Source organism: Mizuhopecten yessoensis, unplaced genomic scaffold (assembly GCF_002113885.1).
Source record: "Mizuhopecten yessoensis strain PY_sf001 unplaced genomic scaffold, ASM211388v2 scaffold3539, whole genome shotgun sequence".
NCBI lineage: Eukaryota > Metazoa > Mollusca > Bivalvia > Pectinida > Pectinidae > Mizuhopecten > Mizuhopecten yessoensis.
The window spans coordinates 17,142-43,455 of NW_018405095.1; the positions used below are offsets into that span (position 1 = coordinate 17,142).

Sequence of the window (26,314 nt, forward strand, 5' to 3'; positions counted from 1 at the left end):
ATGTCAAAGTTCACTGAACAAGGGTCTCACTTCCAACTTCCTGGTTCGTAATACAGAACTCTGAAGGTTTACACAAGAGTCCGCCATTCTTTCCCTGGCGAAAATGGAGACATGTTACTACGTTATTGCGATCGCCGTGTACGTAGCATCGACAATGAAAATGCGTATCGGATCAGGTAAGAAATTCAGCTCGTGGTTATTTTGATATTATAAAAAAGTATCGAATTTACTCTCTCTAACATGCTGCAGAAAGTGGCAGTAGCAATGATAATTTATCTTGGTGGTGTAACCGTTGAGTGACACATTTCGCTATTTGAAATCATAAACTAGGAGTTGTAATAATGGTTAATTAGATCCCATTAAACTTGCCCTTAGTCGTCATCGATCTGCCTCTCTCAAAAGCCTTTTGTTGAATATCCTTCGGCAGTCTGAAAGCGTTAGTTTTATCAATTCTAATGAAGACCCTTTATACAGTTATTATGTGTTATTTTTATCATATATGTTATATCAAATACACGTGAATACACATTTCATTTTGAAAACCCTAAAATATATGACAAGAGTACCTCCACATCAAAACAATGTCAACAACATGTATATTATATAGCATGATATCGGCTAGACTGTATATTGTACATTTCATTTCATTTTCGGAACACACACATATAACTACAATTTTGTAATTAATACAGTATCTCAACAATGAATGAATTACGCTGCACCTTATGTCTTTCTGGGACTCATCGGTGAAGCTAGAGTACAAAACAGATAGACATTTAAATTGGTCTTATCTACTGTTGGGACGGAAAGAGAGATGCATAACACCCTCGAATTATATCAATTTTAAAAAGTTAAAAAGTGGATAAGAAGTATAATTATATGTAGTGCTGTGGTACGGTTCTTTTCACTTTTACGTCGCTGATTGTTTAAAAGCATAGAGATTAATCTATCTTCATATATGCAAAATAATATGATAAAGCGGTACTAGGTTTAGCAAAGGTATTGTATATACTGGTGTTGATTGCATTTTTACATAATGTTTATACTTCTCTTTAGCGTTTTTCTTTCAGTGTAGGTAACCATGCGTTACATTGTGCAATGAAATGTCAAAGATCACTTCCAACTTCCTGGTTCGTAATACATAACTCTTAAGGTTTACACATGAGTCCGACATACTTTCCCTGGCAACAATGTATACATTATTCTACGTTAAAGCAATCGCCGTGTACGTGGCATCGACAATGAAAGTGTGTATAAGATCAGATAAACAATGCAGCTCGTGGAGTTTTAGATATTTTAATAGTACCCAATTCAATTAGCGTATTAATATTAACTTGCATATGTAGACATTATGTCATTGTTTGCACAGCCTGTGATGTTTGTCAGAATCGCCAGAGCAAACTAAACTCTATAAACTCGCTGACATACCTCTCCATTATTTCTAGCATGCTGCAGTAATTGGCAGTAGCAATGACAGTTTATTTAGGGGGTGTAAATGTTGAGTAACACATATAGTTATTTGAAATCATAACCTAGGAGTTGTTAGCATGGTTAATTAGATCCCAATACCAAAGTTATTTAGGGTTTATATCATTGGCAACCGATTCCTTAATAATAACAACGACTCCGTTATGTATACACATAGAAAACCTATTTGTTAAAAATATGAATCAATTTTCCAATAGATCAAGTCCAACCAGAATACAAGAATTTAACACATTTGTATAAGTGGCAGTCACGAAGTGTGGCATTCAAGCATTTGCCAATTATATACCTGAAGAAGCAGTAAATGTCTGGTACATGTATGTTTGCACATATCTGACAGTAAGAAAATTGAAACAATCCTTTCGGGAACATCATATCCAGTTGGAATAGTCATTTATCTTTTAAGCGCTGTTGAAACGACGGTGTGGTACATGTAAGATTTATTATCACTCAATGTAAAGGCTACATTTTTGTAAATTATTCCAAAATAGAAATAGATCAGACATTTACCGTAATTCAAAGATAAATGTTTACCCTTTTATATGAAAACAGTGTGAGGAATTGATCCTACGTATGAATGTAGAAAGACAGCACATTTAGAACAAAGAATAAAGGTGTTTAATAGTTAGCAACATATGTATCTTTGTTCCAAGTACGAATGTTATCTGTTACCTATTTACAAACTACATAATTTGTTTCTAATTTGAAAAAAAGTTTATAAAACCCGCAAACGCAGCTTGAATGCGCAATGTGTTGAACCCGTTGTCAGTATACTCTGATCAGGCGGGATGCTGTGTTGGGTGCCTTCTGCATGGTATTTCATTGAGGTAGCACTCTAAAAGTCGGCATTAGATTCGTGCTATGACAAGGAGGTGAAGACATCAACAAACCCTGCCTCCAGTACATCTACACACAACCAGGCATGCGTTACACACATGGAGAACACCTTTAAATGACCTTACTGGTAAAACGACGATTAACAAAATAACACAAGAACCAAACCAATCCAATATCCGTTTGCTTCCCTTCTCGGTCGGTATTTGACAAACTGGTTCACTGATATCAGTCTGCTAACTCACACGCTTGCCGCTTCTTGTCAGTGTATGAGACTGTCAGGTGTAGTAGACGAAATGTCTGTTTCTTGGTCTGTCCTATCGTCACTTACTTGTACATACGTTTGTATGGATCCATTGTTATATGTAATTTTACCGTTGATATTTCTCCTTTTACCAATATATACCACAAGTAAAGTCCTTTTCCAAATAGCTCATTTGCCATGTACACAATTTAGAGACTTGGGAGGTTTGAAAATATAATTTTCCTGTAATTTAGATACCACTTAATTACAATATGGCCTTTGTATATAGATGTCACCTGATTACTGTACCAGTATCTACGGACCGGGAATATATATTTTTTTAAACACAAAATTACAGTAACATGTAATAGAACATCGGCGTGAGAGTCTGTACACACCTGCTTTCTTTGTATTGGATTCCAAACATAAACACGAATCTTTACAAACAGAATTTTATTGCAACTTAATTTTTATCCATTTTTTTGGAAGAAAGAATCATGATAAATGATATCAGTCTTGAGAACATCTTTTCAATCACCGAGAACAATAAACCCTTCGTGCGTTAAAGTAAAATGCAGATAAGCGATTTACAGATAATTTGTTTTATTTCTCATTTATTTGTAGAGAATATTGCACTTGGAAAGAATACAAAACAAAGTTCTGTATACGGTAGCTGGGACAGCTCTAAAGCAGTAGACGGATGTGTCCTCACAGGCATTGACTCCAACTGCTGTACACACACGGCGGGAAGCCAGAACGAGGCCTGGTGGCAAGTAGATCTACAGACACAATTCAACATAGAATCAATGAAGATAATATATAGAGGTAATTAAGCTTCCTTCACACAGAACGTTTTGTGCCCACATATCCAAGTTAGTAATCACTATCAGCTTATTTTGTTTAAAATAACAAAACAAAATAAAAAATAAAATATTGTAAAAAACTGATTGCGACAAGATGTAAATTGTGTATACATTCCATGGCTCCAACGGTTGTTAATCATTTCTGAGTAGATGCAGGTATATTTCAATTTGTTAATAGTTGCACTAGTTTGTAAATAACTAAACTAATTTTTGTATATTATTTAACTATACCTTTTCTGATATACGATTACATATTTTAAGTTATATAATTGCAATATCATTCACTTTATATATGATTACACTAGAAATTGTTAAGTTTATATTGACATGGGTTTGTGCAGTAAAATACTAAAATCTGGTAGCACTGATTTTAAGAAAATTTCATTTTGGGCGATGATTTCTAGCAACCGCAAACTAATTCTTGTGGTTAAACGCAGAATTATAAATTGATTGTCTCGCCTTTATCATCAGATGATATACCGTGGTGTATGAAATCGTTTCTTAGTGTAACAACGTGGTTTAGAGTAAAATTCACTTAGTATTTGATTTAATCACACTAAAGGTTATTGTGTCAACCCTTAGTGCTTCAAAAGAAAATGTAAAACTCTAAATACTTTGCGTTGCATTGCATTCCTTCATGTGATTTTGAAATTAATTGCTTTCCTTCAAAAAGGAAAGCAATACGTGGGACACATTGTTGTGGGAAAACAAGTACTTGATGTAGTTATATTTACGGTATTTGACCTCATATTAGTGAACCACCCCCTCTGTCACATATCAAATTTGTTTTTTCATGTATGGTCAAGAACTTATTTAATATAGGATCTTTGAGGATATATTTTTTACAAAAACATGCAAGTTTATAATACAACAGCTACAGAGGAATTTTTATAACTTTTCACAGAACTTATCCATTCCAGTTCTCATCCTACAAATAAAGGCCTCACATATTTTCTCTGGTAAAATATGTTAATGGTTTGTTTCGCCTATGGATGATCATAAGTTGTTTGGTGGACAGAAATAATGTATCCTGTCTTAAACATGCATTAAAATAAAAACATTAAAAGTTCAATTCAGAAAGGATAGTATTATATTTGTCTTATAAAATAGGAATATACTTCAAATAAATCAAAATTAATATTATGTAGATAAGACTTTAAAAAGTATTATTGGTAAGTAATTTGGTCATAAAATTAGGCAAAACTTATGTTCTCATTTGATTTACTTTTTGCTAGCATTCAGTTTTGAAATATATTTCAAAGTATGACTTCATCTTATTATGCTTGACCAGAATATGTTTGACAACATTGATGCATATAAACGATATTTTCGAGTATTAATCCAGTAGTTTGAGTATTGATAATTCAAAATGGAAAGATTTGCAAGTTTTACTGCAAAACTTGTGCACATTTATATCTTCCTTGTTCAGGGAAGTTCGAGCAAATGTTAAATGTTTTGTTGCTTAATGGTTTACAGTTGAACTATCTGGAATGATCATCAATAAAAACAAAATATATTTAATTAAACAAAAGTTCACAAAATACTTAAGGTAACTAGATGTATTTTGGATATTAAATCAATACTGTAATAATAAAAACAGTCTATGACCAAGAACACAAAAAAATACTTCATAAAATATACATTGCAAGACTAAGAATGATACATCCGTTTCACCATGACAATTATAGACAGCACCATTTCACCTTTATTTACCGAACAGTGTCGTATTTATTTATTGGTATGTATCCGTGTAGAACACATTGTTTAGCCATAGTAATCAGACTCTGTCCCACCACGATAACCAGAAACTATCTCGCCATGGTAATTGGAAACTTTATCACCATGGTAGGTCGAAACTTCTCAACATAGTAACAAGACACTGTCTAGCTATGGTAACCTGCATGTACATATTGATTGGAAACAATCATTACTATTATAAAAACAATTTAAGTGACTTTAAACCTAGACATCAACAAAACTTTGTTAATGTTTACTTCAAGTGACTAAATATAGTTTGGATACAATATTTCAATATACAGATACAGATATACATGTATATTATATCTTTGAACATATGATGTATTGAAACTTCTCAGCACAAAGGTTCAATGTCAAGCCACATATCTAGCTTAGTAGTTTGCTTTTGTGGTAGTTGTACGTACCTCCAACAACTGGAGGCGTTTACAGGTCAGATATTCGATGGTGTTATTCACGATGTTGCATTTGATTTCAATTTGAAAGATATGTTCGTTAAACGATGTCAACATATCCTGTTGATTAAATTCCACCTGAAATTCTAACCTCCTTGCCTGGTGTAACTTACTGATCTGTGGTTTGAGCTGATATGTTTTGTTGGCAAAATAGTACTGTCGCGCAAATACAATGGTAAGTACAATTTGCTGTGAATTTAAAATGAAGTTTCGACTACTGAACGTAGCCTATATCACAAACCTTGGTCCCACTTTTTTGTCAACACATGTTTCATGTCACTAGAAATTTGTACGGTAGTGAATGAACTCGGTACAAATGTACTGAAAATCAAGATGAGATGTATTAATGCATAGATATTTAATTTTTATTCTTAATGTTTATAAAGTAAAGTTGGCTATGCCTTCCCATTTAGGCTACTTGTTTAAAGGGATAAAACATTTTATAAATAATATTATCAAGAAACTTGCAGCTTCAGTCCACGCTCATAAGTTATGTATTACATTTTATACACAACTAACACACAGGAAACAGTTAACATGTTTATTACTCTTGTTATGAATATATTTACATACAGTTATACATTTGGCGCATCAGGGGCTACTCACTCCAACAATTTTACTACCATATATTTATGCTACTATTTTTTGAATAAGCTAGACTCCGGGGGTATTGAGAGAAGCAGCTAGACTCTGAAAATGTCTTCAGAGAAGCACCTACACAGCCCAGAGAAGTGAACAGACAGACTCTGAAAATGTCTCCAGAGAAGCGAATTGTGAACTCCCCTAGAGAAGCCATGATGAGAGCAGCTAGACTCCTGTAATACAAGAGAAGCCGCATCCCCACACTAATATAAAACTATGTTGAGATTGGGGGTGAGTTCCCCTAGAATTTAAAGCTAGATTAGAACTGAAGCGAGAAATATAATAACCTTCCTGAAGTGAGTAACCCAAACAACCTAAAAGATAGCAATAATCCCTGCCACAGGCAAGTGTAAATGGTACATGTAAAAATGACATTGCACAAAAATACAATCATGAGAAAAGGAACAGCTGCTAAATACCGGGAAACAACAAAAGATAAGTTCTACATTACAACTGGCAGAACTTATGTGCTTATATGAAACTTGGCATGTAGCTGGGGATGGTGGTCGGGTACACAAAAACAACCGTGGTTCACTGCATACTCTCCGGATGAAAGGGTCTGCTACCAATTTAAGAGACCCCTATAGGGGACAATATACTGCTGTGCGATTGGTCAATTTCTCATCTACTAATTACCATACCTTCATTAACATATATAACCAAACAGCCCATGCCATGATCATGACTGAATAGGGAAACGTCATGAGTTGGATATAAACTATACAAAACAACTTATATTATTATAATGGCTAAATAAAAAGAGGAGCCGGCTTCATCGTTGTATATATTCTATAATTTAATATATTAAATATCAATTTATCATTTTATATACAACTAACACACAGGAAACAGTTAACCTGTTTATAACTCTTGTTATGAACATATGTACATACAGTTATACATTTGGCGCATCAGGGGCTACTCACTCCAACAATTTTACTACCACATATCTATGCTACTATTTTTTGAATAAGCTAGACTCCGAGAGTATTGAGAGAAGCAGCTAGACTCTGAAAATGTCTTCAGAGAATCACCTACACAGCCAAGAGAAGTGAGCAGCTAGACTCTGAAAATATCTCCAGAGAAACACCTACACAGCCCAGAGAAGTGAGCAGCTAGACTATGAAAATGTCTCCAGAGAAGCGACTAGGTTCTGGTTGTGAACAACCCTAGAGAAGCCATGAAAAGAACAGCTAGACTTCTGTGATACAAGAGAAGCCGTATCCCCACACTAATATGAAACTTTGCTGAGATTGGGGGTGAATTCCCCTAGAATTTAAAGCCAAAATTGAATGAATGTGTTATACGAGTATTGCAGAAGAGTGAGAGCCCCTAATACGAGGTAGGTTTTTCAATATTAAAGTAGTGCATATTATAAACCATACATTCAAAGCATTGTGATGCCAAGCCCTCAAATCTAGGACTAAACAAGGCCTAAGAGGACATGTGGCTCAGGGCAGAGCGAATAGTGGAGTGGTCAATGCTGACGTATCACCTAAAACAATCGGAAGACCATCTGCCAAAGATTTGAATAATATGGTCCTCCACGCCTGCTGCAGCTGCAGATGTTGCAGCACCTATGCGAAAGGAGTGGCCACTAAAAGTTTCGGAACTAAGACCACAGGCTGTTAAAGTTTTGTTGAGAAAATTTAAAAAAAAGGTTGACGCATTAAAGTCTTAGTAAAATCCACTGTTTCAACAAATAAAGGAGAACTAGGTATTGCACCTTGAGAACCCCTAAGTTGTTTGTAAGTATTCATTGTACTGACTGGAGACAAAGCACTGTTTTCAAACACTTTGACTGTGACACTTTTTCTGAAAGGGTCTGTCTTAGAATCTCTCAAATAGAAATTAAAACAAGACTTGTCAGGGTATAAAAAAAATCAAAAATACGAATATAATTGTTGTCGGACAGAGCTTGGCAAGTAAACTCGCTACAACGCAAGAAACCATAAAAAGCTGTCTTGTATGCACATGTTATCATAAGGCTAATAAAAGAATCAAATAGTCCTGTTTCACATGCAAGAACCTCACACAATTTTAACAGAACATTGTATGTAATAGGAAGACGTTTCATGGTATTGTTCACTTGAGATTTCTTGATTGCACGCAGAATGTAAGTCGATCTGAGCATATCAGCGATTGGATCTCCTTATTGTGGCGTACGTAGTAGAACCGAACACCTGATAAGTACAATTTACTAGTATCATGACGAAGACTTAGCTAGGGTGAAGAGAGTTTACTGGGAAAGTAATACCCATCATTAGCACAAATGTCAGGAAACAGTTCAAAGCCGACTTATAAATGGCTAAAGTTCTAGCACTAATGGCTGCATTCCATAAACAGTCCACCTCGTGATTCAACTCATGAGTAGGGAAGACATAGGCAGACATGGCACCGGAAGGACCTCTGCGTGTGGAGCCAACATCCGGAAACGCCCATCTTTGATCTCCCTTAGGGAAATTATTTCAACAACGGCAAAGTTATCATAATGAAACAGTTTTCTTTTCTTGTGCCACTGATGCCCCCACAACACACAAGCCATCACAATTGGGTAGAGTTCAAAAAGGGCCATAGATGTGTCTTCGTCACTGCGCTCTGGTGGGAATGTCCCCTGAAACCACTGGTTCATGTAAAAACCTCCAAATGCTTTTGGAGTAGCATCAGTGAACAGGTGAAGGTCTACTGCTGTGGTAATGTGATCATCTAGGAAAAAAGATTCACCATTCCAATACCTTCGGAAAAGAGACCATATAGCGAGGTCTGAACGACATTCTTCTGTTAATTTAACCTGGTAGTGTAATTCACGCACAGCCGAAGCTAGAGATATATGAAATGAGATACGAACGATCTTTCCGGCTTAATAATCTACAAGCATAATTCTTTAACATGCCTGTATCAAATCCATAAGTAAGTCCATTTAATAAATATTCTGCAAACTCTCTATCCGGAAGAAATTATAATTCTGATTTTAAATGTTGCACATTGATAGGGGTGCTGGCTGTCACATGTATCATTTCCTCTTGGTGGAGGGCTGAACCCCTTCTAAAGGGCACTTAGATTGAGGATGGTTCCCCTTACAGGACCGACACAAATGCATGAAATAGCAAGGGTTTCTAATACACCCGAAACGACCACTGGTGTAATTGTTACAAATTTCCTGTCCTTCATTGAAGACCCGATGGCGACTCTGAGAGTCGACGTTGTCGGGAGTTACGCGACGATCTAGATGTTTGTTGTTTTACTTCCTACCCCAAGGCTGGACAGACCCCGTGGTATGGAGGGTACTGTCACAGACACTACATGATATGGGACGAATATTAGAAAAAATGTTGCAGAACAGTGTGTTATCTCGCACAGACCAATCAATCGGTCTATTGTTGTACCTCAACTGTGCGGCTGCCCTCAGGGAGAATTGACGATGGTACTCATAAAAACCCGACGCGTATTTAGCCTGTGGTCTGTCTTGTCTGTTACACAGCTTTGGTCGCTCTGACCACATAAGTAGGGCATGAACGGCGCAGTAAGATTAATATTCCTACCTGTTATAATGCTTTTTCTTAGGGCAGGTGAAACTGTCTCCGCTAACGTCAGGGACTCGGCAGCATAACCATAATTTGTCCTCCTAGCGTTTGTGTGGTCTTGCGATGTTGATTCTGTCCTGAAATTCTGGTAAGCTGGATTAAGGTTAAACTACGGAGGCGTAAGAACTGTATTTGAAATTCCTGCACTCGTAGCGATTTGCCGTTCAGTCCCGGCCGCTGCTTCCTGTACCCCGTTGTTTGTAGCGGTCTCTACACGCCTGCTACCTGACAAAGGTGACTGAGGACGTTCATCTAAGCGACTTTCGAGACGAAGAAAGCACTACTGGAAAATTGCCACGCTCTCTGTCAGCAAACTGACCATTTCTATTAGGTTCTGTGCATTGTCAGAGTTGTTGTTGCCGCCGTCTTGATCCGACTGAACCGTTGCATTGTGGGATCGCGCACCTGTGACGTTGGGCCTAGCTTGCGCATCACTCAAGAGTTTTACAAACGCCATTCGTTTTGAACCCTTCCGAAAGACGATGTTTCTGCGTGACAGCTCCTGGTGTAAACGAGTCAACGTCCAGTTCTCCAGAAGTTCCGGGTCCTACGGAGTGGATCGGTTGGATGTGCGCGTAGGACCTATGATGGAGGAGAGGATTTCGGAGAATTTAGCGAACTTCACTCCAAGAATAAGTCAAGAAAGACTACTGTATACCTGCGTTGTCCTAGTCAACTAAAAGTACAATTTCTTACCGACGTAAAAAGTCACTTATAAAAAACAACAACATCGCCAACGAGACTGTACACTTGTAATCCCGTAGGCTACTGATCCTAGTCCTCAATGGCGCGGTGAATGTCCGACCGCTAGCATACTGAATTAAACTGGATTCGTTGGTCCATATTGATACTGAACTGACCCAACAATTAAGGAAACTGTTCAAACGTTTTTAGAACAACACTTCTCCAATGTATGACACCCTAGTTGAGGAATATTGTTAGGAAAGCCGTAGAATAATACACATAACCAACCGTGGTTCACTACAGCCTCCCCGGATGAAGGGGCTGCTACCAATTTAAGAGAACCCTGTAGGGGACAATATACTGCTCTGTGATTGGTCAATATCTCATCTACTAATTACCATACCCTCATTAACATATATAACCAAACAGCCTATGCCATGATCATGACATAAAACAACTTATATTATTATAACGGCTAAAAAAAGGAGGAGCCGACTACATCGTTGTATATAAACTATGATTTAATATGTTAAATATCAAATTATCATATAAAAACGTTATCGTAAGCAACTAATCCAAATACACTTCAGCCTCCTTACTGCTGTTATTCGATATTACCATGGACTTAAATTACTTTAATTAAACTTAGTCCGTAATATGACACACGGATATACCTTTAAACGGTACAAGCCATGATAGCGCAAGTCAGGGTCAGATGCTTCTTTGGTCTGTTCAATGTTAATTAAATCGAATATATGATGCATTTTCAAACATTTAACTGATCTGTTAACGGTAGCGCATGATCATATTGTGCATTTCCACTTAAATAACGGAAGTTGCAACTACATCTGATGTTAGCGTCCATATACCCCATGCGATGATCATGTTTAATCATTGGTAAAATTATAGTACCGTACATCAGAGACATATATCAAGCCAACGAAGGTTGGTAATTTGCTGAACTGATACAGCCTATGCATACCTGCTTATGCTTTACCACACCGTCCCCGAAAAGGAGAGTTTCCTTGTGCTGTTTAATGTAAAGTGAATTGAAGCATGCCCTTACAGATATTAAACTTACCTTTTCACGGAAGTTACCAATATTAGCGCATGTGCATAGTCAATATTTCTTAACTCGCCAATGTATTACCTGCATGGGGCTCAGGTTCCACGTAATGGAGGAGTTTTTAATGGAACACGCAGTGTTTGCTGGACGAATTAGGCTCAATTTTTCCTTTTATTTGTTAACATATAATGACAAAAACAAAACAAACAAAACACAACTTTGAGACATTCCCTGTTTTTTTTAAATATTTTATAATGATGGTCTAGTCTACAGCATGCATACTGCCCAGATGCCATGTACATTTTGATGACCAGAATCCAGTTCATTTCACATATATACGTCTGACGAGAGCAGGTATACCTAAGCATAACATTCTATTGTTATTGGCCTCATACCAATCACAATTTGATAACTAAGTACATATCTATACATATGCTGGTATATACTTACAAGGATGCTATGAAATGAGCAAGGTAGATCCTTTTAATATACAATCTGTAAAATAACAGTTTCTGGACTTATTACAGGTTGTTAGAATAAGAATTCGCTGGACAGCGAAGGGTAGGGTCAATTAGGAGATGCTTTAACAAGGGTTTAGCTAGTAGAGTATCATTCCACTTTTGTTTCTTTGTTTTTTAGAAGACGACGGTTATCTTCATAGACTAGCCGGATATCAGATATACCTGTCAAACACGACTATCTGGAGAACAGAAGACGCGTGTTACCAAGACACCACTCCTGACTTAGCTTCCATGTCTTCGGTACAAACAGTTGCATGTCCAGGTGTCGCTCGGTATCTTACCATCTATAACGACCGACGGGTGAAATCATTCACCTGGTACTCGGATGATGCATTTTTAGAACTTTGTGAAGTGGAAGTGTATGGTAAACTTATATATGTTCATATAAATTAAACGATTTTAACATGAGATGTGCTACAACTATGTCGTACTTCAATAGCTCTTTCAACTTTGCAAATAAAAAACCTCGATACATCTCAACATACACATGTAGGAATATCATTGGTGCTTTAACTACATAGATGCTATTAAAAATTGCTGCAACGTTCTCCGAACCATGTAATTTCAATTATGTTTATAATGTCTGTTGGTGATAAGACAACTGTTTATGGTGCCTTTTTTCTATTACTCACTTTATATTATCCTAATAAGCGCCTCCTTCTCCTTTAAGCCGTATGAGCGTACATGCCGCTTCTTGCAGCGATAAAATGTTTGTCGCAAACATCTTCAATAAATCTGAGTACTCAATCATACTCATCTTGAAAGAATAATACGATTCATTATTAGACAATCGAATCAATTATACTGAACTGTTACTTAAGCTTCATATAGTTTATATCGCAACAGATTAATACGGCTTATTATTAGACAATCGAATTAATTATACTTAACTGTTACTTAAGCTTCACATAATTTATATCGCAACAGATTAATATGGCTCGTTATAAGACAATCAAATTAATTATACTGAACTGTTACTTCACATAAGTTATATCGCAACAGATTAATACGACTAATTATTAGACAATCAAATTGATTATACTAGACTGTTACTTAAGCTTCACATAATTTATGTCGCCACAGATTAACACGGCTCGTTATAAGACAATTGAATTAATTATACTGAACTGTTACTTCACATAATTTATATCGCAACAGACTAATATTGCTCATTATAAGACAATCGAATTGATTATACCGAACTGTTACTTAAGCTTCACATAATTTATATCGCAAAACTTGGCTTGAGTTCCTGCTAGTTGTTGGTACCTCTTCCTCAAAATAGTGTGCAGAGAACGTAAGAGATGGTGGTCCATGGGCTCAACCATTGTACAGTTTTCTCCCTCATACAGTATGAGATGCATCAGCCATTCAGCTCATTTGCTTTTGATTATTCCATCATTTAATACATACTGATAACGGTGGTGTACATAGTAAAATAGTTACTTACACACATGCGAACTAAGGTGTCATACATACTGATTAATGTGTCATATATATTGAATAGTTATCGGTTAAAAAATAGCGAATATTATTTCATAACTACTTAGTATGACGACATATGTACTAACCACTATGTCAGGCATACTATTGCGTTGTTTTTAAACGACATGTTATAGACAGTTCCATTATTTAACATTGTATATAAAGTTACATGAAGTAATAATACAGCTTGTAATATACTGAACTATTTGATAAAAATAGATTAATGCAACGTTTGTATATGAGTAAGCCTTTTAAGACAATCGTTATGTATTCAATCGATTTAAAGCAAAATGTTCTGGCCAAAAATTGTGCAAACAATTTCTCCATTTATCGTTGAGAAAAAACAACACACTCATAATCCATACGTAGTTGAAAAAAAGCATAAACATGTCGTTGGCCAGATTACAGTTTGTATTGAGAGTGGTCGTCCCTGATTGCTACCGGGTGATGCAGAGTCAGCAATGTCTTACAATACATAGCATTCATACGAAATTGTTGAGTCTATCTTAATGTGACTCTGTAAAGTTAAAACAGCACAACATATCACTCCCTTCTTCATACACAAGAACAGTATCGGAAAAGCATGCACAAAATAACCACTCTGTGAAAGAAGAGAAAACACAATATACAGCTGTATACACAACCAAGGCGAAACGAGATGAATCGGAAAGGTTACTTTTTTTTGCAAATAGGTCACAAACAGCCTAGGTAATTACACACGTTTAGACAGTGAACATTTGGCGAAGGTGATAACTAAGATTGATGTAAATTATTAGGCTAAATAGAGGGGAAATCGAAAAACATCCAAGGTGTTTAATGTCAAAATATGTGCAGGAAAAGAAAGTATTGCGTTTGGATTATAGTTTAGTATACATGTAACAAAAATGCATTGGTCCAGCAAACTATTTAACAATATTGGCGAACTACATCCAACAAATTCTAACTGCACGAATCGGTGCATATATTTCTTTCTAACGCGTATCAGCTTTCGTATACGTAGGTCTACACACATGCACGTATGTGTTTGTTGTGGATGGTCAGGACTTAGGGGCAATGGGTTGAACAGTATCGGGTATGGTATGTTCTCGTAGGAATTTGAAGTTGTATACGCAAGTTGATTTAGGGGCAATGGATTCAAATTAATATGGTATGGTATGTTCTCGTATGAGTTTGAAGTTGATTTAGGGGCAATGGGTTCAACCTAATATGGTGTGGTATGGTTTCGTAGGAATTTGAAGTTGTATACGCAAGTATTGCAGCAAGGTTAGACACTGTCAATACTTGAGCTTTTCTCTACCTTTATATTTCAGCTGCCCTCCGTCTTATAGCAATAGGATGATATGTTCAGCTAAATCAAAAGGTATATACATGCAGGTTGTACATTTCAGGTTGTCCCTTGCGGCAATACGGTGCTGGAAACTGTGCATCACGTTGTAGCACAACGTGTGTTGACGATCTGTGTCATCCAACAACTGGGAAGTGCACTGGTAAGTTTGATTATGAAGTTTATCACACGACAAGACCATAGAAGGATAAAAGTAGTTCAACAAGAAATTCAGTTCTTAAAAGCGATCTGTTTGTTCCATGATTCGACAATAACATTAACATACATCTGATGGAGACGAATAATCCTATTGATTTACTCTCTTTTTAAAGTCTATCTTTCGACCCTAACAGATGATTGAATTAGTTTGAATAGTTGAAATACGGAAGAGTTAATGGACCACATAGATAAAAAAAACACCTTTTTTGTATAAGCAATTCTAAATTACGACTTACTTAAAATTTCAAGATAATGAGGTGGGATGCCTAGAGTTAATAGCATGCACAGACATACATCAACTAAACGTAAGACGTCCTTTTCAAAATTCCTTATTCCCAGCCCAAAATATAGAAATTACCCGATTTTATTCATTAAACTTTTATTTATAATAATAATAATAATACCTCGAGGTTCTTATATACCGCTTTATCACAACCTAGTTCGTAGTTCTTCTCAAAGCGGTTCACTAATTATTATCCGTGGTTATAGGGCCTTCGCAACCAACCAATATCTTTCTCAACTCCCTTGGGAGCATACAGCCGGTGTTGCCATTTCGGCGTTAACAGCGAGCATTCAACAATTCTAGCACTGCCCTACCACGTACTCATTTACAGCTGAGTAGACTGGAACAACCGGAGTAAAGTATCTTGCTCAAAGATACAACACAGTGTCGTGCCGTGACTCGAACCCGCAACCCTTCGGTCATGAGCCCGGCGTCCTACCACTTGACTACCGTGTGTCCTTAACGGCATCATGGGGCTTCGCCTCCCCCACTCACAGGAGTTCACCCCTAGACCTGGCTTCGTAAAAGGGCTGATCCATGCCTGTTGCATCCCCTTAGCATTTCGAAATTTTAAGTTACTGTCTCGAAACTTCAAAATTATTAAGTCGAAATATTAAATTAAAAGCACTACAAAACGAAATTCATTTACACCCTACTTGGTCCTAAGGATTATTCTAAGAATAAAAAGAATAAAGAGAAAGATTTAAATGGATTACAAAAGGTAAGTTAAGCGTCTCTTGCTTAATGGATGACACACGCCATTTAAATCTGGGTCAGATCAAGTCATGTCAAGTTCTCACTTCAAGACCTCGAGTAGTTTTCAAAGAAGCGAAGCACTCTAACCGCCATAATAAAAAATATCGATCTTCATATCACACACAGAAATAGCATATTTCCCAATGTCATGGACTTCATCAACTTGCATCTTTGGAAACCCTGGGTTGTACGTTTGACTGTCAGCATTCAACATCTACCACCGAAGTCACGAAATTTGAAGCAAGCTCTAGAATACAACATCAATTGCGATAGGTAAATACTGTAAGTCGAGGATGCATGGATGTTGCTTTTAAAAAAATGCGGAGGTTAAAATCGTCCTGCTTATGATACAGCTAGAATGTAAGCCGCCACCATCAGTCATTGTTAAAATAACAATCGACGAAACCGGCAGAGGTAATACGACTTGATTGCTTGATGTTATTTAAAGACAATGCTCATCGATATATCTGTTCGTGAATTGGAAGGACTTTGGTAGGTTTTTGCGTACTCAACAATACATTTAGCCTCATATCATATGAAAACAGGTAGATTGAAATGTTGTTATAAAAAGAGATTGAGTATCTCTATGTTAAACTCATGTTAACGAAGAACATTCATTCGATGCCAAGTGTTAACAAAGCGTAGCTGAATTGAGTCATTTCGGTACATATAAAACAACTATTGTACATACGTTTCCAGCGTAGCCGAATCGACATCGATTTTATGGACAACTCGTACACATTTTACACCTTTGTGTGCATATGCTTCATTGGTCATTTGTCTGATGAAGATGACAGTGTACATATCGTACTAGTCATCGAAACATAGAAAATGTTATTAGTTGTGTAAAAAGAACTTCTAATAACACATGAAATATGTTTGTGTAAGTAATTTCAGTTTTAAATACGCTGCAATTATTGGCGGAAATTACTGCAGAGTTTAAAATTCTATTAAAATCAATGAGCAAGTGATTATTTGAACCATGAAAAATATGCATATGTCCTATGAAAGTACATCGTGCTTGAAATATGACTTCAAAATACATATAATGTGTGACGTTCACAGGTTAAGCAATTGCGTAGAGATAGGCACAAACGACTTTGGTTACAATTGTTGTGATTAAATGCAGTTTTTAACTGAAAAAAACCCTTACTCTATGTTTTGGTCCTTTATAGAAGACTGTGATGACGGTTTCTTTGGTCCATTCTGTGATCCCTGTTCTACTGGTTGTACTGATCCTGTATGTAACAGAACCTCCGGATATTGCGGTAAGTGTGATATTCTCTACGCAGTGTTTATAAAAAAAGCAAGAAAAGAATGTGTATATACATGACTAACTTTTCGATGACATAAACCTAGCAGTGTACACTTTCTCCTTCATGGTTATAATATGAACGTCCAAAGGTCTCACGTTTGACACAGAAAGTTAATTAAAATGTTTACTGTTGAAGCAAAAAAAACCACCATAAACTTTAATGCAAATGTGAATAAGTATCAGATTGCGATTTGAGAGTTATTTGAATTTTCATTTTTAACCACAAAATTCGTAGGCATTTAATTGTCGACAGTCATCGTTTCACATGCCCATTAATATTCCTTAAAATAAGAACTTGCATTCGCATTCGTGAAAATAAGAATTTGATTTCGTGCCGAGCTGCAGTTCATATAACAAACGAAACACCCATGCATATAATCCAAGTCGTTGTCGTCACGAACAATTATAATTATAACGAAAAGTCACTGAACAAAAGGTGTTTAGAGAAAAAAAAAAATAATAATATTTTATGTTTGATTAAGACACATTAACTAATTTTCGTTTGTTTTGTTTTCTAATTTATTTCCCAAATGCCGATAAACATGTTGTTCTTTCGAAGGTTGTAAAGAAGGTTACCATGGAAATGACTGCAGTCAGTTGTGTTCAACCAAGTGTAAAGGAAACGCATGTGTTAAAGAAACTGGCTTCTGCGCAGGTATTAAAAGAAATACATGATCAGAGTGACTTTTCACTTTTTTCTTATAATGTTAAATTGTAACGACTTGATGTATAATATTTATGATATTGTTAATCCCTGTGTTTAACGGATGTTTGTTTTCACTTTTTCTACAACTCTTTTATTACTAATTGATAAAAAAAAACTTGCCTCAATTTATGTTTTAGAACTTATATGTAATATATTTGATGACACTCATAGGATGTGATCAGGGATTTCGTGGCGATGCATGCCGTGATCGGTGTCCCGTCAACTGCAAGGCAAACACATGTTTTCAGTACAGTGGATCGTGTACAGGTATTTAACAAGCATTTAAGTTTATTTTATTAGTTTTATTAGCGACCGTCATGTTGCTATCATGCCACATTGTAAATTTATTCAACAAAAGTACCATTATCAATGCGCAATACGTACCACTTATATGTTTTGCTATATCACAAACAAACGACTATTTCTAAGTTTCTCAGGACTAGTGCATTAACACATAAGCTTTGCTGTTATGTTTTGTCTGCATATATTTAATTGCTAATCTATTCCGTTACTAGTAATACTGTATAGTAACTTACTAGATTATTGTGTTTTACCAATGTTTCTGATTAGAATGCGAACCTGGATTCTATGGTACCATGTGTGACAAGACCTGTGTATCCATAAGCTGTAAGGACAATATATGTAACCAGACTGATGGTCAATGCACTGGTATGTACATTGTAACTGCAGACTGATTTTACATGGTCAATCCATTGCTTGTAATGATAATTTGCTCAGGGCCTATCTATTGTGTGAAATGTTAATTTCATCAGGGGCCATCCATTGTTTAAAACGATAGTTTTCTCAGGGGCTATCAATTGTTATAACGATAATTTGCTCAGGGTCCATACATTGTTTGCAACGATAATTTGATCAGGGGCCATCCATTGTTTGAAAAAATAATTTGCTCAGGGGCCATCCATTGTTAAAACGATAATTTGCTCAGGGACCATCCATTGTTATAACGTTAATTTGCTCAAGGCCATCCATTGTTATAACGATAATTTACTCAGGGGCCATCCATTTTTATAACGATTATTTGCTCAGGACCATCCATGGTTATAACGATAATTTGTTCAGTGCCATCGATTTTTATAACGATAAATTACTCAGTGACCATCCATTGTTATAACGATAATTTGTACTGGGCCATCCATTATGATAACGATAACTTGCTCAGGGGCCATCCATGGTTATAACGATAATTTGCTCAGGTGCCATCCTTTGAAAGTAATGAGAGTGTATCTATCACACTAACATTGATTTCGTTTTCATTAATTTAGTGTTTGATTTCAGTACGCATTTCAAATATTTATTTTTTCTGCATCCAGAACATTTGAGAAATTCGAATTAAGACCAAAAAAAGGTGCTAATGTCACTTCCTTCCTATGTCATTTTTGTCAACGATATGTCCTTGCACGAGAAGGTTTTTTCTATGCATTTCTTTATTTTCCTTGCGAACAATCGCCGATAGTGTTTACAAATTAAGGATGTGCTCCATTGAAAAGACAACTTTTCTTCTCACTAACTTTTTTTAGAGCTTTACCTTATTTGCTTATATTAACTATGTAATGTTTTGTAAAAATATCGTTTTGATTTTCATCAGAAGAAATTCATACAATATTTTCCAAATCGTTGAATGTTCTTCTGAATTATAGAGAGTAAAAAGTCTAAATATTTTTTATATTAGAGGAGCAGTTAAGAATACCCCTAACCCTTTTTAGATTAAGAAATCCTTATATTTTCACAAGATTTTGCTGATTTAATAACTGATTTATGAAGTTCTGATGACTTACTTTTCTTATTTGGGTGGATTTATTTGCATTTTCAACCAAACATTTGTTGCCTTGCAGAAACATGCTATCAAAACGTGTTACTGAAATATACATTCCGTGGCAACCGCCAACCACTCACGAACAGTACGAACACTGTAATACTCTTGTAAGTTTGAAATTTGTACGTTATAGAGTGTGCCCCTGGACTATATGGTGCTGCCTGTGACCAGAATTGTCCGGATAACTGTAACGAAGAGTGTGATAGAGTTACCGGAATATGCAACGGTACGTTCCAATAACATGTGATGCGGCAAGTATGTTTAAACGGGTTTAAAACATTTAACACATATTGTTTACTTTAAATTGATAAAAATATTCACGAAATATAAGTTATAAAGAAAAAGTAAACCTATCTGCGTGTGTTATGGTGAGATATGTAACGAGGGTGAGAAAATGTCCTGCAAAATTGCGAAGGTCAATTGCGACCAGAGCCTTGTTAATAGTCATCCGCTGTATGTAATGTTGTCACTCCAGGTTGTGATCAGGGAGTGCGTGGCCTATACTGCTCTGAGATATGTCCGAAAAACTGTCAAAGCAACACCTGCATCCAAGACAATGGCCATTGTACAGGTTGAGTTAATATAAATATATATATATAACAAAAACAAAACCGAAAAGCGTAGCCTATCGCTTTTTTATCAATACATACTTTGTAAAACATTCTTAAGGCGCTCGTTGACTCGTTCAGAGCTACGTGATTATCAGCTCAGGTCATTACAAATGTCGATATCATATGATAAGAAAACCTCATCATATGGTTTTGACCAGCTGAAGTAGAAATTTGTTTTGTTCTGTTACATAAGTCATTAAAGATGCAATGGAAGCATGTCTCATTATTGCATGTTGTGGTATTTATTTATTATCTTTCCTTGTAATCTTTAAATGTTTTCATGGTTTACTTCTAATTTTAGTGAATAATGATAAAAATTATAATGTTTATTCATTCAGTGTTCAAGACTAATTAGGAATGAAAACACATTTTATAATAATTAACATTCAAGCTTTTTGACAAGTGTCATTTTTACCATTTTAGAATGTAAAACTGGATACTACGCTGAACATTGTGACAAAGGTTGCCCATACAACTGCAAGGAAAACATTTGCAACCATACTTACGGACATTGTTTAGGCGAGTACACTATTGAAACTACCATTTCCAAAATATAGCTAATTCAGAAATTTAAGAAGCTACTGTGATTCCGCTTGCAACTTTTTGTTATATTGATTTATAATAAGGCTGGCAGAGAGTTGGTTGTATCTATGTTGAAGGTTTCAGTTCTCATTTACCAATAGTCTGTGTCAATCTGAAGGAATGTGTCTGTATTATTTCTAATCAAAATTGCACTAGAAATAATTCACTCAGGATTTAAATGGGTTTTTTTCATGATTAAATTTTATTATATTTTTCTCATTTTCTGTCCTTAATGTGTCTCTGATATAGATACGAAGGGTATTTGTTTGGTTTATTAGCGAATTATTGTGTTTAGAAAATGACGGTCGCCAAAGGTGACATGTTTTTAAACACGGATACAATATATTGAATACGTACCATTAAAGTATACTTATCATACAGAGGTAAAAGCATTTTGATTAACCGTGAAAGATTTATGTAGCACTACCAATAACAGTTTATATGTGACGTTTCGATGACTAGTACGGTATGTACTCGTCACCTCAATCAGACAAATGACCAGTGAAGCGTATGTACGCAAAGGTGTAAAGTATGCATCTTCATTCACCTTTAAAATTATAAACATTTTGGTGGATATAGATTAATTTATACCAATTAATAGGAAACGGCTGGAAAACTAGGCACATTAAGTGTAGATAGTAAGTTACATTAGAAACATCCGGATGAATGTTGTATTTGAGATTAGCCTTTTTCTTTAAAATCAAGAATGCCAAACTGGATACTACGATGAACACTGTGATAAAAGCTGTTCACAAAACTGCAGGGACAACATATGTATCCAGTTATATGAATTCCATTTGTTAACATCCTCTGTAGTTAACTTAATAAAGTAAAGCTGCATTCGTTTTACTTTGAGAAGCGATACATCCGTCATCAAATCAATTTAAATGTTTATTTTACGTCTTAAATTGTAATTAGGAACAGACAAATATCACTGATATTAATTAAACATCACTAACAGGGGAAATTTCACCCAGTGTAGTAATATTCACCGTTGTGTGTTGAATGTCGATTGTGCCAGTGCAAGCAAGAGCACGTGGTTTACACTGACATATACATCCAGATTTGTGCACCAACCTGGTTTATAATTTACTAAGGTAAGGGTATGGTGTGGTATTTAAAACAACAGGAAACAGTCACGAAATATGCTTACTTAACAATTATTTCGGCATATAATTGCCTGAAATTCCGTATATTCAGAAAAAATAAAGTGTGACCTTCACGTTAATTAGTAGCAGTCAGCGATGCGTGCTTTCGGTAGGTGTAACTGGACACGGTTTGCTGATAGTTTGAATTTAGCAAAACACTGTTTTTCATATTTATCGAAATTGTTGTGTGAACTCTCTCTTATTGTATATGTACATTTGTAAAAAGATTATAAGAAAAGTGATTGATTGTCTGATTGAATAGATGAATATATAAATGCAAATAAAACGGATGATAAATAAATAACTTTTACGATTGGGCACAATATGTGTAAAGCTGATGAATTTATCTACTCCTGTGAGTGGAGTCATTATGTAAGAAAGTCTAATCCTGGGGTCTAACCTTTGAATACATGCTTACTTCAATAAATCTGTGTATATCCCTGTTACAGACATGTTTTAATATATGATAGCTAGGTCGCTATTTATATGAATTTCAAGCACACATTTAATTGATGTCAATATCTGATAGTGTTGTTTGTAGCACAATGATAACATAATCTGAACGCAAATGCGATGCAAAGCTCTATGACGTTAAAGCTGCATCCCCTATACAGCTCTTAGTTCATCCTGAGTGACGTTTATCGGTATATACTTTATATTTATGTTATTGATTTAAACGAGGAAGCATCCAAGCACATATAGCATTTGATATCAGCATTCCCCTCAACTTTCAGAATGCCAATCTGGATACTACGGTGAGCATTGTGATAAAATATGTCCACAAAACTGTAAGGACATGTGTGACAAGACCAATGGAGACTGTACAGGTTAGTAAGTTATAGCAATTACCTTTACCGTAATATTGTCCAGGCCTTTATTTAACTCTGTTGTAGATTGCGTCCAATTTCATATTCTAAATATGATGCAGATTAAAACGTAAGTGCTTCAAATGCTCAACACACTTTGAATTTGTTTTAATCAAGTACAGCTGTATTCATTTTATTTTGAGGAATGATCAGTAAAAAAACCAAAAACAATTCCATATGTTTAATACTAATATCACTGACATAAAATAATATATACCGGGAAAACTATCGCGCAGCCAAATATTCGCCCTTAATTGGTAAAATCAATATTCGCCTAGAATTAATTTCGCCCTTCGCATGTTATCATGAACTTTACATACTTTATGTAGTGAACAAATAGTTGTTTTAAAGATAAATTCGCCCTAATTGCGGAGATTAAAATAGACGAAAGGTAACTGTTGGTGCAAATTTCAAGGTATACAATATATAGCTAAAAACCACTCAATCATGACTTTGTTAAAGACCTCACAGCGACAGACAGCATTAATACTGCTGCAATCGGGATAGGTGCTGGATTTGGAGTGGTCATTCTGGTTTTGGTCATCTTGGTTATTGTACAGAACAGGCGTCTCTCGATGAAGAACAAAGACACTACGGGCCCTATTCATATGAGTGATATCTTACAGCGAGCCAAGACAAACGATATAGGTAATTTGCATTTCTAGTATCATTTTGTGTTCTCAATTCATGTTTATCAAAGATATCTTATATGAAAGTGATTGTAAATTAAAAATCGTCGAACACAAACAGTTAATACATATGCGTGATTTTTGATGGAATACATACATTAAGGTTGTACGGGGACCCCTATAAAGGTACATGCTATAGCAAAATGGTGTTTTTTCGTTAAATTGTTTTGTAAATTAGCATTCATAAAGAGAAGAATTTTACACGAAAAGTTACTGCAGAGTGAATTAATTATTTCGTAAGAAAACATTTTGAAAATCTTCGAACTAATTTAAGATCCAGTATACAAATTTCATATCTTATCGCGATTATGTCTGGTCGATATCGCAAGGAGTCAGTTTATCGTATCAAACAATTACGATGTCGCAGATGCAGTTGTATACAGGTACATTACCTTGATAACATTATATTTTTTTGCGATATGCGAAAGATTGCATGGTTATGAGATTAAAACAAATATAATAAAAGTTTTCCTATTTCGGATGCTGGATGTAGGGAACATCTCACATAAGTAGTTAGCCAAGCTCTTGCAAAGAGTCCAGGTAAACTGCAACTCATTTCATTACATGATATGAAATGACAAATTTTCTAAACTTTTACAGCTCTCCTGCTTTTTCATTTGCACTGCTCACTGATAATCATAGTTTGCTTTATGATAATTGAAAGCGTAATACTGTTTATTTTGGTTACAAATTGTTTCATATCTTTTATAATCTATTGTTATTTAAAAGTATCACTCTCTCCATTTATATATTAGATGGTCCTTACCAAGAGATTGACACTCAAAATGGGAAACAACTTGCCAAGAATGCCACAGCTGAAAATGATTATGACAGATTGGATCCTAAGGATAAGGTGGTCCCTAACTTGTACGAGACTGTTTGATAGACGAGGAATGCATGGCCATCATCCTTAATACAGAACGGAAAGGTGAATTTTATGACCAGAACGCTTGCTGATTATATTTTAAATTATGGAGTTTAAACATTATGTGACCGTCTCGCTAACATTTTCAAACGACGCAACCTATGAAAAAATGAGGCTGGCGATGTAAATAGTCTGCGATTGTTTACATGTGATATACAAATAATTAACATAAAATAGGTGTATTTGTATGCTACCATGCTTGCTGATTTTGAGTTATATAATTTATGTGAAAAGTTTTTTTTTACCATGAAGGCGATTTGCATATACAGTGTACATTGTTAAAAACCAAACTGGTGATCTTGTCAGTGATATATGTTTTGTTAACATCTAAAAATAAAAATATTTCATTGTTATTTGTAAGTGTATTAAATAGTTTGAGCTCATATTACATGCACTTTTTTTAACGTTTTCCCCCGATTTTCCCTGGGACAGGCCACAGGGCCATGTTACAAACTATAATTTTTGTACACTGTACCTTTCCGACAGTTCGAAATGTTGGCTTGGGCTTCGCCCATCTTCGCCCATCTTTATGCATTCAGCTGTTAAAGGCAATAGAGGTACCGGATCGATCACGTTGAATTACATGAGTTTCCAAAAGGATGCCAACGTTTTGATTTTGGAATCGGATTATATAACAAATTTCTTGTCGGGGTAACGGATTGTAAATATCCAACCAGCGAGCAAGAAACCATTCCGCCAAATGTAAACATGACAAGACGGCCGGAGCTTGGACGTGAAATAGCTATGAAATACCAACGATGAAACTTATTAATGGAGAAAATACCGAACCATTAAATGAGATTTCCATAAAAAACGTCATATAAAATTTGGAATTACAAAACGAGTGTAAAAATAATGATTTCCATATTCGAAGTAGTCCAACCTTGTATTTTCAAAAGACGCAACTAATGCGAAAAAGAGCTTGATTGATTATGCGATTTCTAATATACAATTGAAATGTATATTTCTCATGTACACGTATATGTTTGATTGTGTTCCTTACAGGAAATGGAAAAATAGTGTTACTTTAATTATTAACTCGTTCAAGATATGATAACCTTTATTTGTTTTCTCCAGTTCTATACATGTTACATGCAATAACATAGTAACTCTCGACAAATATAATCGGTTAATTCTGTTACATCCACTTAGTACTATTAAAGTGTTGTGACAGTTGCCATCAAGTGGAACATGGTTTAAATAATCCTACATACATGAATATGTAAGACATTCATTTTTCACACTGTTTTATTTTAGTGATCGTACTAACGAAGTAGAACTTCTATATTTTGTGGTTATGAAACGATAACTATGTGAATATTTTGTAACAATATTTTTAATCAATAAAGCATTTAATACCAGACTTAAACTAGATTTGTTTTTCACGTATAAAAGACTAATGAAATGAAGAACTAGGTACATACGTATCTGTGTATTG

The 26,314-nt window shown here is 35.4% G+C and overlaps 1 protein-coding gene across 1 annotated transcript; it reads left to right on the forward strand.

The window, feature by feature from the left end:
* Positions 1-103: 103 nt before the first annotated feature.
* LOC110447637 (scavenger receptor class F member 1-like) lies at positions 104-25,281 on the forward strand. Its single transcript, XM_021493477.1, has 14 exons — positions 104-176; positions 3,188-3,388; positions 12,252-12,497; positions 15,007-15,105; positions 17,376-17,468; positions 18,075-18,170; positions 18,393-18,488; positions 18,792-18,890; positions 20,189-20,281; positions 20,531-20,626; positions 21,090-21,185; positions 23,131-23,223; positions 23,725-23,910; positions 24,707-25,281. Exons 1-14 carry the CDS (start codon positions 104-106, stop codon positions 24,832-24,834), a joined length of 1,695 nt encoding a protein of 564 aa, XP_021349152.1. The 3' UTR covers positions 24,835-25,281.
* The last annotated feature ends 1,033 nt before the right edge of the window (positions 25,282-26,314 follow it).

Excerpts from the sequence above, each read along its gene's own strand:
- LOC110447637 (XM_021493477.1), top strand. The coding sequence starts at position 104 with ATGGAGACATGTTACTACGTTATTGCGATCGCCGTGTACGTAGCATCG. Across the intron at positions 18,171-18,392 it reads AGAAACTGGCTTCTGCGCAG|GATGTGATCAGGGATTTCGT; the intron begins GTATTAAAAGAA and ends TGACACTCATAG. Across the intron at positions 21,186-23,130 it reads TACTTACGGACATTGTTTAG|AATGCCAATCTGGATACTAC; the intron begins GCGAGTACACTA and ends CTCAACTTTCAG.